This window comes from Rousettus aegyptiacus, unplaced genomic scaffold (genome assembly GCF_014176215.1).
Source record: "Rousettus aegyptiacus isolate mRouAeg1 unplaced genomic scaffold, mRouAeg1.p scaffold_m13_p_5, whole genome shotgun sequence".
Lineage (NCBI taxonomy): Eukaryota > Metazoa > Chordata > Mammalia > Chiroptera > Pteropodidae > Rousettus > Rousettus aegyptiacus.
Genome location: NW_023416308.1, coordinates 113,319,758 through 113,332,618, shown reverse-complemented (window position 1 = coordinate 113,332,618; position 12,861 = coordinate 113,319,758). Strand labels below are relative to the sequence as shown.

The following is a 12,861-nucleotide window of genomic DNA, read 5'->3' as shown; positions in this document are numbered from 1 at the left end:
AGCGCACCTGCGCAAACACAACTTCCTGTCCCACTCGGCGCGGAAAAGGCTTGTTGTAACCGGGCTCTGGAGAGCCGCACGCTTCCCTGGGTCACGGTGTCCTCCGTGGTCGCTGTGGGGAGCCCCGCGCGGCTGGACAGGCGTGACCATGTGGCGTCTGCTGGCTCGCGCCAGTGCGCCCGTCCTGCGAGTGCCTTTATCAGGTCGGAAGTCCCCTTGCCTTTTTTCCTTCCCACTCTCAATCTTATATCCCCCGAAATCAAAGAAGGATATGCATATGGTTGCTGAAGCACAGGTAGGGGCTGCGCTTTGCTGCCGCCTCACCCGCCATAAGATTCGTGCAGAAGAGTCGCAGCTGCTCACGGGGGTTGGCGCTCAATCACCCTGGCTGGTCTTTTTTTTTAGCGGGGGGAAGGGGTGCCTGGGCTTGTGAGCCCACTTAGTGGAACCCGCGTCCCACCCCTCAAGACACTTACTTCCACCAGGAGTGTTTTTGGTTCAGAGTGTACCAGACCCGGCCTATCGCCTTCCTCGCTTAACGTGATTTGTCTTTGTAGATTCGTGGGCAGCCCCGCCCGCCAGTGCTGGCCTAAAGACGCTGCTCCCCGTGCCAGCTTTTGAAGGTGAGCGCTCAGTTTGTCATTTTCATGTTTGTAAGCCTTTTTTCTCTTTTGAGACCCAGCAGAGGGTGGGTGAAGAGGTGGGAGTGTTCTGTGCTTTCTATCCCCATTCACTTATTCAGTAAATATGTATTGAAGACATACTATGTGCCGAGCAATGTTCTAAACACTAGATATAAAGAACAAAAGAGACCCAAAAAGTCCTTGCTTTTATGGAGCAAATGCGTAATGAGCTAGCTCCCCTATGGCCTGTCACTGGTGTGTGGCCCGTGGTTCACCCTCAGCTCGGGCTAATTGGCCTCAAATTGACTTTTGACGTTCTCTCCAGATGTTACATATATGCAGTCACTTAACAATATTACTTGAAAAGCATTAATTTGTTAAACATTTAAGGTAGGCCACAGTTTTGTAACTCTAATACACCATTTCTTTCTTTTTTTTTTAATATTGGAAATCTCTAAAAATGAAACAGGGCTGGATTTCTGAGAGCCTTATCTTCACACATAACTGTTAAACTATTACATGCTCCTGGAGTATATACGGACCGTAGACCAGAGGAAGCATTACATTACTAAGTTTCTCTGTAGCTGCATATAGATGGGGGTGGGGACAGTTTCTGTAACACTGACTAGCCCATAAGTAATTTGATATTTCTCTGAAGTCTCCTGTTTTGTATCTGACTCCATCATAGAGCCATGTTTGTTTTATTATAGAGATGCCTTAAATGACATACAGGATAATAATTTTTTTTTCAAATTGTCAAAGTGTCAGACATGATCAAGATGTACCATGTCTGACCTGCATTTCAGCCTGCCCACCCTCACCTAGCAAGCTGTCTCATGTTATAGGATACATGCAGGTCTCAGCTGAAAAGCCCCTGCATAGGTAAAGAGCACTGATTGGGGGAGTCCTGGGTTGTAAGTTTCCCAACAAGAATGTGGCCGAGCAGCAGAGCGTAGATATTTTCATGTACCATATAGTATTCTTCCCACCACCCCCACTGACATCCAGAGAGGCAGTGTAGTTTTAAGTGTCATACTGTCTGGCTTTGCTGTTTTAACTGCATGGCCAAGACCAAGTTATACAATGTCTCTAGGCCTCAAGTTCCTCATCTATAAAATGGAGGTTAAAAATAATACCTGCCTCCTGCTCTGTTTCTTGATCTGGGTGATCGTTATGTGGGCCTGCTTATGCATTCACTTTGTGATAATTCTTGAGCAGTTCACTGTTTATTCGGCACTTCGATGTGTGTAAAACTTTTAAAAGTTTAAAATTTTAAAGAAGCCCTAAATGCCAAGGCTATAATGTTGTTTTAAAGATTAAATGAGCTGATTCATGTAAAGCATTCAGCCCAATTCTAGTAGTCAGTAGACATTTCTCCCAAAAAAATGTTAGTGTTATTCTATGACAGTCTTATATCTCTACCATCCCAAAAGGTCCCTTTTATAGTGTTAAGCACAGTGAAGGCATTTAATGAATGCATTTTGGTTTGAAGGTTAAGATTTTGCTACTTTCAAAGGTTCAAAAACATTTGCCTTAACTATTGTCGTAGCCAAAGGATTCCACTATCAATAAAAGCATCAACAGGAAAAGCCTAACATACTTTTAGAACTATTATTCAGTGGTAACTTTTATTTAATTTAAGACTTTTACCTGATTGCTACAAATCTTTCTAGGAACAAAATGGATCCTTTGAGATGTGTAGTTTCACTTATTCTTGGTTGTCTGTGCTCCTTTTAGATGTTTCCATTCCTGAAAAGCCCAAGCTTAGATTTGTTGAAAGGGTACCACTTGTGCCCAAAGTGAGAAGAGAACGTAAAAACTTGACTGACATACGAGGACCTTCCACTGAAGCCACTGAGTTCACAGAGGGCAGTTTTGCGATCTTGGTGAGTGAGTTCGATGTCGAACGGCAACGGGATAGAGGCCGAGGAGCAACATGATCTCATACTCCAAATTCTAGTCTCCTCCTTTACAGGTTTTTTTAAAACTGCCACCAGTTCTCTTTAAATTGATGTGCAATATCCAGTAAACATTTGAGTTATGTGGTTTTTTTTTTTTAATGTAAAGTGAAAATAATGTAAAAATGGGGGAAGGAAGAGGCTACCTAATTTACCCCATAATCGGACTGTGAGATTTTCTCAAGCCTCTGGAACAATAAAACTATCCACTGCTTAGGATGTGGGACAGCTATTTCCTTACTCAGCACTTAGCTTCCACGAAGGCTTGATGTCAGTAGCTACAAAGATGGGTGTGGACTAGAATCGAGTTCCCACCAGGTACCAGGGCGATGTTTTAAAGTCCTTTTCCCTCAGCCTGTGTGGCCAGCCCCTGCCTGCCTCTCAGAACCTGGTGTCCACTCCCCGTCCCTCTGTTCCAGCCACACCACAGGACACACCGTGGGACTGCTGCTCAGACTCCCCAGGCCGCCACCTACTCCATTCCTCTCCCTGGGACGCTTGTTTTTCCTCTGGCTAATTCTTACTGTTCTAGCCTCACTTTAAACATCACCTCACAGAGGCCTTCCCTGGCTATTCATTGATATCAGGTCCACTCTTGTTCTCATTTATTACTCTGTCCTAGGCTTTTCCTCCATGGTACTTATTAGAACTCATCATCTTCATGTGTATAGTTGGTCTAAATCCCATGTTTCTAATTCTTCCATTCACTTTTAGGCACTGGGTGGTGGTTATCTTCACTGGGGCCATTTTGAAATGATGCGCCTGACAATCAACCGCTCTATGGACCCCAAGAACATGTTCGCCTTGTGGCGAGTTCCAGCCCCTTTCAAGCCCATCACCCGCAAGAGTATGGGACAGCGCATGGGGGGAGGCAAAGGAGCCATTGATCACTACGTGACTCCCGTGAGGGCTGGCCGCCTCATAGTAGAGATGGGTGGACGTTGTGAATTCAAAGAGGTCCAAGGTTTCCTCGACCAGGTTGCCCACAAGTTGCCCTTCCCGGCAAAAGCTGTGAGCCGTGAGACTCTAGAGAAGATGCGGAAAGATCAAGAGGAACGAGAACGTAACAACCAAAACCCCTGGACCTTCGAGCGCATAGCCACTGCCAACATGCTGGGCATACGGAAAGTACTGAGCCCGTATGACCTGACCCAGAAGGGGCGGTACTGGGGCAAGTTCTACATGCCCGAACGCGTGTAGTGACAATGTGAGGACTAAATGCACACAGGCTGTTGAGAGACGCTGTCTACATTTTTGTTGCCCGCGGCCCACCATGAAAACCTGGGTAGCTCATGTCACAGTCGAGGAGCAGCATATGAGTACTGCGGATGATTTCTGAAAAATTGTATGATCTCTCGATTTTTAAGTGCATTGTATTTATATTAAATAAAGTCTGAGTATCACCTCAGGATATAACTTCTCATCAGTCACTCTTAATCCCTTAAATGATTAAGAAACAGCCCTGACTGACTCGGGAGCTGTGGTCCTCCCTGGCTGCAAGATGAATGTCTTAAGAGCTGAAGCAGATGCTTGCATCTCCCACCTTCGAGATGCATGCCGGACTTAATACCTGTGCTGCCTTTGAGGCGCACACACTGCAGTAGCTTGTTTCTTTGACATTTTGCTAGTGACAGATACAAACTAATGTTTTCAGGAAAGCAGAGAAAAAAACGACAGTACGTAAGTTAATTCAACAGGTATTTATTTATGCCCAGCTACCCATCTTCTCTCAGTCTTGGAAGGGGGATGTTGGACAACATGGCAAGGAACATACCCTTGCCTTTTAGCAAAAGGGACTGATTAAAACAAAAGTTGAAATTCTGTGGCCTTTCCTAGGTCTGAAATTCTCTGAGGAACAAGCGTCTGGCTCTGTCTTTCCCTCAGGTAAATGAGGGCCCCAGGGCTCCAGCTCCCTGTTCGTCTGTAGCAAGATCAAACTATTCTTCAGAGCTAGCACACAGTACTTTTCTGTCCCTTGTTCAAATTAAAGGAAATACAAATGGATAGAAATATTAAACCATTTGTTTTTGAAAGTGGATAAAGAACAGTTCACTGACTAAAATGTCCAATTTCTTTATTGCACTTAAAAAGTAAAACTGCCAGCAAAGAAAATAATTTACTTTAAAAAGTACAAAGTTATCTAAACATGATCCTCAAAAAGTCATATTATTTTTAATGAACCTCTTGTAACTAATCACTAAGTTGTATTAGAGCAAGTCCGAACCTTGAATTGGGGACAGTGTTTATAATGGTTTCTTGTACAAACATTGCTGGCCGATAAAGTCGGTTTCAGCTAGCGACATGAATCAGGTGAGAAGTGAGCAACAGCCTCATTTCACCTCTCTGACCTAACATCATCTCATGGTTCACAGAGCATGGTACTGACTTGTGGTTCAATCACAGTATAAACCTGTTACTTCTGTCTGAGATCCATGTTGTTACTGAGCCACAGTCCAGGGCCAACCGTCTTAGGCTGCTGTTAGAACTCTACCATCACCACTCACAGAAAAAGACCTTTAAGGTATAGGTTGTAATGGGGGGGGGCTGTTGTATTTTTTTGCATAAGTGGATCACTCCAGGCATTTTTACATAGTCTCTGATACTGAAAACCATTTTCCAGTGATGCTTTAAAGGGTTCAAAAGTCAAATCCAAGGACCCATCCAGGAGCAGAAATCAAGAGCTTAATTATAGTAATTAACAGATACTGGAGCACCTGTAAGTGGCAGGCACTGTCCTAAACAATGGGGACACAGCAGTAAGCAAGACATACATGGTGCCTGTCGTTAGACACTCTTCACTTTTAAAAACTAGTGGACCCCGAAGAAGGAAGAAGACGTAGGGCTGGTCAAAGGTGAGGCCTAGAACCTGCAGAGAAGCAACAAGTGCCCAGACCCTGATGAACTCAGTTAAAATAAGATCCCAGTGAACTGAGTACGCTACAGTAACTGCCTCTCTCTCCTAACCGGGCACCTGTCACGCTTTCTTCTCTCTCCTGCATGTCATTCCTTTAAACCATCTTCCTGACCAGCTACATCTTTCTGTACTCCCTGCCCCTTCACCCCTGCCCACCCTCCCATTCCATATTGTCCTAAGTCTCCCTCTGCATAGCTTTCGGGGGGTAGTTCATTGCTGCCCTGGGTCGTACGAGGTTTCGTAGTGGAAAGAGGAGTAGCCGCTGAGGAATCTGTAGTGGAGAAGCGACGGCACCACGGAGGCGGGAGGATTGAAAATGCCAGGCGAGGATCCATCTGCGAGGGCTGAAGGAACAGACAGAGGCGGGGAGAAAAAAGATGATACGGCAGGATGTCTGCAGTCAGGGTTGCTGAACCCTCCACTGCGGGGGGCAGGGACAACTCACAAGGCTACAGTAATTTGTCCTAACCTTGTGAAGGAGAAAATTTACATCAGGTTTACTGTGCGGCCCTGCCCCCAAAGAGTTCGGGGTGCTTCTAATACAAGAATTCTTTATCCTTTCGCCATTCCCCGATGATGAGACCCAAATTTTGCTGCGAGAGATCGACACCCTCATACAAGGCGTTCTGAACACAGCATTTGCCACCAAACCTGGCATGGAACAGATTGGAGCCTTTTGTCTCTTTACCTACTACTAACTCATTCTTCCACTGTTCTCACTATGAAACATCTCTGTTTTCCCCAACCTGTACCTAATCCCACCCAGATCAGGGCACCCGGTGACAAACAATGCCCTCAGGACATGAGAGTTTCAGGTAAGTGGAAGCAGGCCAGACCTTCCCCACCCCGCCCCCGACCCCAGATGGCTCACCTTTTTCAGGCAAATATGCCCCCAATGGTAGAAGCTAAGATGATCGCAAGGATGACACAGCAGATCATGATCATGATCTTCTTCTGCTCATCCAGACAAGGAAAGAAAAAGCACATGAGAATCGGCAGCACTGTACAGAGTTCGAAGGACAGGACGCACGAATGTGGATCTGGACGCGGAAGAGGGTACGAAGGGGGATGGAGATGGATCTGGCTTCTAGAACCCGGCCTGTTCATACACATGTCACTTCTAAGGGGAAGGTTCAAGGCTGGACCGACGGCTCTCCCGGAGGACGCTTGCCACGTTCTTCGGCCTGCCGGGTACCGTGATGACAGACTTACCCCGTTTCCTCCTCGAGCTAGTATTCTCAATGAACGGACCAAATTCCTGTGGGGGCAGCACCTCAGATCTGAAACTCACTCAAATACAGCCTCACTGTGTTCTTTGAGAGTTAAACCATTTTCGAAAATCAGAACTTCGGATCCATCTGATCGAGCACATGTTTAAAAAAAGATTTTAACCCCTTTCCAAAACCTTAGCGAAAACCACCTCACGGTGGCACCCAATCACCCAATGTCCTGTGGGGAAACTGAGCCAGAACTGTTTCACAATCAATATAAAGTCATTTATTTTTAAATAGCAATAAAATAATCAAGTTTACATTTTTAAAAATACAACAACAACACAACAAAATACCCTTCACTTATTGTATTCCGAACCTCAATCTGGGGAGAGCAAAAGCCTCTGATCAGAGCTTGTCTGGCCTTGCTGCCGGAGCCAGTCCACAGTCAGCTTCATAGCCATGGGTACGAGGGCATTCCCCTTGGCTCTGTCTGAGTGCTGGGCAATGACGGGGAGAAGTAGCCTTTGCAAAGGACGCCAACGGGCAGTGCCTGGATTAGGGTGCTCACCCTCTCTTAGAAAGCAATAAAAATCAATGCTGAAATAACTCATCAGGCAGACCAGCGGGGACTGGCAGGGAAGCTAAGAGGCTCGCCACCGGGTGGGCACAGTCGCCACATTTGAGAGTTGATTGGCTGTTGCTTCCTCCATGACAAGAACTGGGGAGACAAAGGACCTGTCGAGCTCATTAACCTGGTAGAAGGAAGAGCCACTCAGTAGTCCCTGGTGTCCTCCCACCGACTCAGCCTTGGAGAAAGGCCATTTCAGAGGTCACACGACTGACACTGGATTGCTGGGGCTGTCCTCAGGACAAGCCTGGCCTAGGCAGCAGGGGTGGGGGAGGGGTTGTCAAACTTGTCGCACCTCTGCTAAGCACACACAAAAAAAACTTAATGACGATCAATCCAGCCCCCACCCCAAAGATCTATGATTATCCCAGTTCTCATCTAGAAACGGCGGGCTTCTCGATGACACAGGAAGATCGTGTTCCTACCAGGACTCATTTGTAAGGAAGCAAATGTCTCTTACCTAATTTTTAGCCTAGCTCAAGGTTATTCTTTTGAGGTTAGAATGTCCTCCACCTCTAGCGTCCTACTTCATGAGAGACACGTGCCTATGTGTGCATACATCTCGCACACGATTATATTCATCTGGAACATGTGAAATGAGTGGCTGAATGCTTGCACCAGTTTGACGCATTTCCAGAGCCCGAAGCTCAAGCACCTTAGGTCGTCCCTGCCCCAGTGCTAAGTGCCTGGTTTTCTGGGGCCTCAGGCAATGCCTTCATAAGAGGTTGCTCTAACAAGGAGCACGCAGTTTCCAAGGCTCGGCCATGAACACAAATACCCTCAGCCTTTGCAAACAGTAACCTCAGATGACTGTATCATGCTGGCGTATCCTTGAGTAAACACGGGAGAATACAACAGAGACAAACATCGAAGTCGGCCGCCAAGCTGAACGCACTATTAGCTTAATTAAAGGCTGACTTTCAAAGAAGTCAGCTTTCCGAGACCAAAATGACATCTGTCAATCCCTCATTTTCAGGACATGGGGACAACAAACTGTGAGGATTGGGACCCTGCCAAGTAGAAGACTCAGGTCCAAGCCTTCTTGTTGCCAAACTTGGAAGAATCCCTTTGTTTTGTTAAAGAACCGCACCCCCCCCCCCCTAAAAAAAATACATTGCAATTTCTGGGAGAAGAATAGTCCATGAGGTAGAAAACACAGCACCTTGGGAAGGTCTCAAACAGGCTTTCCTAGGTACAAGGCAAAATGTGACACCGGAGGGGAGAGAGAAGTGGGTTGGTTCAGCCCTCCAGGAGGAAAGGTACTTCAGAACTGGTGGGGCAGAGGTTCTGAGGAAAACTCGGGGCTGCATCAGGTAGACTCGATTCCTCCAGGGCTAGACGGTTTGCTGGGTCAGGTCCGAGGATGGCTATGAGGAAACAGGGAACGGGTCCCACTCTCTCAGGAGGGCCGTTCCAACTCCACTCCCATCTGAAGACGAGGGGCCACAGCAGGCTGGAGTGAAACCGGGCTCTAAGGGAGGCAGGGGAGGAGGAGCTGATCAGTGCACAGGACGGTGGTGAAGAGCGACATCGAGAGCCAGCCACAAACCTAGAAGGTGGAGAGGACAGATCAGAAATACCAGAAAAAGGGAGAATAATGGGAACGTCAGCGCTAAACCTGAGAAATTCACAGGACGTACCCATGACAGGCCCTGGAATTAACCATCCCGCTGTACAACAAACAGCCCTGTTACGAGGGGGACGTGTTTTGAAACCTCCGGGTCTTTTACGACCCTTCACGTAGGCTGCCACAAACCCACGGAAGGACTTGTCACTGAGGAGGCACAATCACTAGTTGACAACACCTGTTTCTCTCCCACATCGGCACCTTTGAAATACACACTTCAGAAGCATTCCGGTACTCGAATCTTCTCCATTACTCTCCCTACCTTCCCCCCACTTCTCTTAAAGGGCAGAAAAGAACACAGAAAATTTCGGGGATCATATCATGGCTGCTCTGCCTTATGAGCTGTGTAGGCTTGGGCAAATTTCTCAACTTCATTGAGCCTCCAAGAGCTTTCTCATCTAAAACTGGGGATAGTGTTAGCTGCCAGGGGTCGCCTTCCTTCCCTCCTGTTCAGGGACCTCTCCATCAGGTCACCTGGAGGGACAGGGGAGTCCAGACCTCAGGAATAACCAGTCCTAACTCTATCGGGGAATGTGGATTACACTACAGTACGCAGCTCAGTGACTGCTCAGCAACTTGGCATCATAGAGATCAAATAAGTCAACTAAAAACAATGTAGTAATTAGTCTCCTCCTTTTAAAAAATGATTCATTTACATTTTAAAGTCCTTGAATCAGGAATGGTAAGGGGCGCTATGAATTTGCGAGACATCTTTCATGATATTAACTACTATACCTTTGCTCAATTTTAACATCTTTTCCAATGAGATCCCTAAGAGTCAGAATAAAACTTGAATTTTACAAGCAAAAAACCATCAAGGACCAGACGCCAAGTGCCAGAAACAGAAAAAGAACCAATCAGTTAGTAACTACGAGAGGTCGATCACCTCATTGCTGCTTCTCTCTCACGAGGAAGGAGAATGTTTAGTGCTGTAATAATCTGACTTTCAGATTATTATTTCTGTCACATGGCAGAAAGAAGAGGAGGCACAGGGAAGCAAAAATAAATTGAAGGCTTGCCTCTGGATATCAACATGGTGTATGTATTAAGTCTTCAAAATATTTCTATCTATTAGCTCAGTAACCCGACTTCCATAAATTTATAATAGACAGAAAATAGAAATGAGAAAACTATTATATAAATTAGCTATACTTTTGGCAATAGCAAAACGAGAACAAACCTCCAACGCTGGGGAAATGTTAAAATAATTGAGAATCTATTCACAATCTTCTGCTGAAAAGATGACTTGCAAAGAGATTTCAGTGATGGGGAATGATGCTCACAATTTTGTAACTGGGTACAAAACTGTAGATAATATAGTCTGAACTATGTAAAACCACATCTGACTGTGTAAGCATACCATAAGGTTAACAGCAAGAATATTAAAAGTTAATTCTCTTCATGTTTTCTGTATTTAGAAGCTTTTGTAACTATATATAACATACTTTTTTAGAAAAAAATTAGTATCTAAGAAGCCACAGACTTAACAGCCTTAAGTTTTGAGTCTCAGTAACTAGATCATTCTTGTGATGCTATACACATAAAACCCTGATTCAGGGCCCAGCTTTATTCTTCTTACCAGATTATTAAAAATTAATACCCTAAATTTTAATATCCTGTAAGGTTCTCCAGACTTTGTAGGCAATGATAAATGACTGCTTTGTTTTACAAAGAGAAACTGAGATACAGTAAAGAACTCTCCTAGGTCCACTATCAGCTCTGTGGAACTTGGCCCGGTTACTTAGCTTTTCTTTAAGCCAGAGTGTCTTCATCTGTGAAATGTGGGTTATAATAGCACCTATCTCTATAGGCTGCTGTGAGGACTCAGTGGGGTGTGTATAAAGTGTTCAAGACACTGTCCGGCATAACTCAACACTCAGACACGTTAGCTACTATATCATCCCCAATCCAACCAACCAGGCAATACTAATAAAACCCCACAGACCCCAATCCCAATTCAAAGCTTCAATGGCATAGAAAAGGAGATGAAAAGCAAAGCCCGACATCCCTGAAAGCCAGTCAGGATTCAGAAGACAAACCCCAGATCCACAATGTAGCATGTGTCCAGCTTAGGAGCATTCTTGCTGGGTCAGGAACGTGAAAATGAGGTGCCCAGACGGCCAAGAAGGGTGGCAAAACATTGCCAGACAAAGAGCAGGAAGAGGGTCCACAGGATAGGAACGAACAGGAGACGCGGCCCATGGACGGCAGCCAGAACCCAAGGAGAGAACTTTAAAGAGATGAAAGAATGCACAGGCAACCGAGAGCTCCGCGTGTCCAAGGACGACCACAAGGGGTAGGAAGTGGAATTTGAAATCCCAGCCTCGTTTCTCAAGAGGCGGCCAAAGCAGAGTCTGAGAACTTCCCATCTACTTACGTGTCAGTGCGGCGGCCTCCCCGGCCGCCCTTAGTTCAGCCCAACGGAAAGGCCGATAACCAATGCTAAAATGCCCAGCAACACAACTACTACCACAATGATAATGATCAATTTCTGCAGATGAGGACAAGAGAAACAAAAACGAGTCGTTACTACAAACAGCCAAAAAGCAATAATCATTCACCTAAAACCCAACCCCTCTCAGCCCCACATAGAAAGCATCTTATCAATTCAAATAAAAAAGCCGACATCTCAGGACATCCTATTAGGATACTTTATATTTGTTAGATTACTTCTTGGCTAGCTATGTGCTCCAGGTGGAAATAGGAGTTTCTATCAGCTCTCGGCTCATAGAGTGCAGTCTTGCATATGAGGACATAAGCGTAGCTGTCATGGGCTCTCCAAGTAGCAACGGGACGAGATAGAAAGTGACTGCCTTTTCCTTTCCAGGAGGGAGTGTGAAGACATTTCTGACACAGTCCTCACTTCACACTTCTGTCCATCATTCCCCTGAGGCATAGGGTGAGCCCCAGCACAGCTGCTGCGGATCAGAAAGCACCACGTGGTCCTTTTGTGAACCAGCCTGGATTCGTCGTGCGAAATAACTCCCCAGCTCCCTGAGTCCCTGCGCAAGCAACAGGTGAAGATGGAAGAAAAACAAGGAACTGAAGAACACAAATATCAGAGCCCAGGAGAAACAGTCGGAAAAGAACAGTCTGAAAAAAGCAAAAGCCGGAGTTGGCTACCAGTCAATAAGCAGAGAACTGGGAAAGCCTCAAAAGGCAGAGAGGGGGTGGGGAGAAAGGACGGTGTGGTGGAAAGAGCGGGACTGGAATCTGAATTCGAATCCCAGTTCCTGTCGCTCACTAGGTAGCCTGAAGCCAATGACTTCACGCAGACCCTCAAGTGTTTCGTCTATCAAGCAGAACTAATAGGTGCTCCATAGGATGTGAGATCATGTTTACAACAGCAATCTGCACAGTGCTGGGTTCACGGCACAGAAAAGGGGAAGAGGGCGGGGGATGGGCAGGGCTTGGGCTCCTGGCGCGGAGGACAGTGAAGAGAAGGTGTCTGAAGACCGAACGGTCACGTGTAGCATCCGAAAGGATCATGAGCTCCGTGCAGGAGATGAGCAGCAATACCTGGGCGATACGCCCGTCCTACCCTCCTGCCTTCAAGTGTGGGTTCTTGGGTAGAGAGCATGTGAGCCAGATCCATGCATGGCACACCGGGGAAGGGGGGGCAGCTAGTCTCTAGGCAAGACCGACACAGGTGTTTGGATGAGGCCGGGGACACAGGTGGGGACGACCGGAGAGAGGAGAGGCGAGGAGGGCGGGCTGGGACTACGGTGCTCACCCTCCGCGCTTCGCTCTGATACTTGACGGCCTTTTTGGTATCGGCCACGGCCCGTTCCACGAAGCCCACTGACTGGTCCATGTTGTTTTCGATACGGTCGATCATGGCTCCCTTTCCCCGGACGCGAGAGGCAGAGGCAGCGGAGACAGAGGCGAGGACAGGGA

General features: G+C 46.5%; 2 protein-coding genes across 6 annotated transcripts in view; one reads left to right on the top strand and one right to left on the bottom strand.

The window, feature by feature from the left end:
* Positions 1-28: 28 nt before the first annotated feature.
* On the top strand, positions 29-4,004 carry MRPL16 (mitochondrial ribosomal protein L16). Its single transcript, XM_016119004.2, has 4 exons — positions 29-203; positions 558-623; positions 2,361-2,509; positions 3,296-4,004. The coding sequence occupies exons 1-4, from the start codon at positions 149-151 to the stop codon at positions 3,779-3,781; spliced, it is 756 nt and encodes a 251-aa protein (XP_015974490.1). The 5' UTR covers positions 29-148; the 3' UTR covers positions 3,782-4,004.
* Positions 4,005-4,266: 262 nt separating this feature from the next.
* Positions 4,267-12,861, bottom strand: part of STX3 (syntaxin 3) — a 40,392-nt gene continuing 31,797 nt past the window's right edge. For 4 of the 5 annotated variants that reach the window (XM_036220429.1, XM_036220433.1, XM_036220432.1 and 1 more), the window contains 3 exons: positions 11,342-11,455; positions 6,367-8,886; positions 4,267-5,839 (listed from right to left, as the gene is read on the bottom strand). In XM_036220429.1, the coding sequence (XP_036076322.1) occupies positions 11,372-11,455 (84 nt within the window). In that variant the 3' untranslated portion in view covers positions 4,267-5,839; positions 6,367-8,886; positions 11,342-11,371. The remainder of the gene's footprint in view (positions 5,840-6,366; positions 8,887-11,341; positions 11,456-12,861) is intronic. The other variant, XM_036220430.1, reaches the window with a different exon arrangement.

Coding starts and splice junctions, on each gene's coding strand:
- MRPL16 (XM_016119004.2), top strand. CDS start 149: ATGTGGCGTCTGCTGGCTCGCGCCAGTGCGCCCGTCCTGCGAGTGCCT. Junction 204..557: donor CCTGCGAGTGCCTTTATCAG/GTCGGAAGTCCC, acceptor TTGTCTTTGTAG/ATTCGTGGGCAGCCCCGCCC. Junction 2,510..3,295: donor AGGGCAGTTTTGCGATCTTG/GTGAGTGAGTTC, acceptor ATTCACTTTTAG/GCACTGGGTGGTGGTTATCT.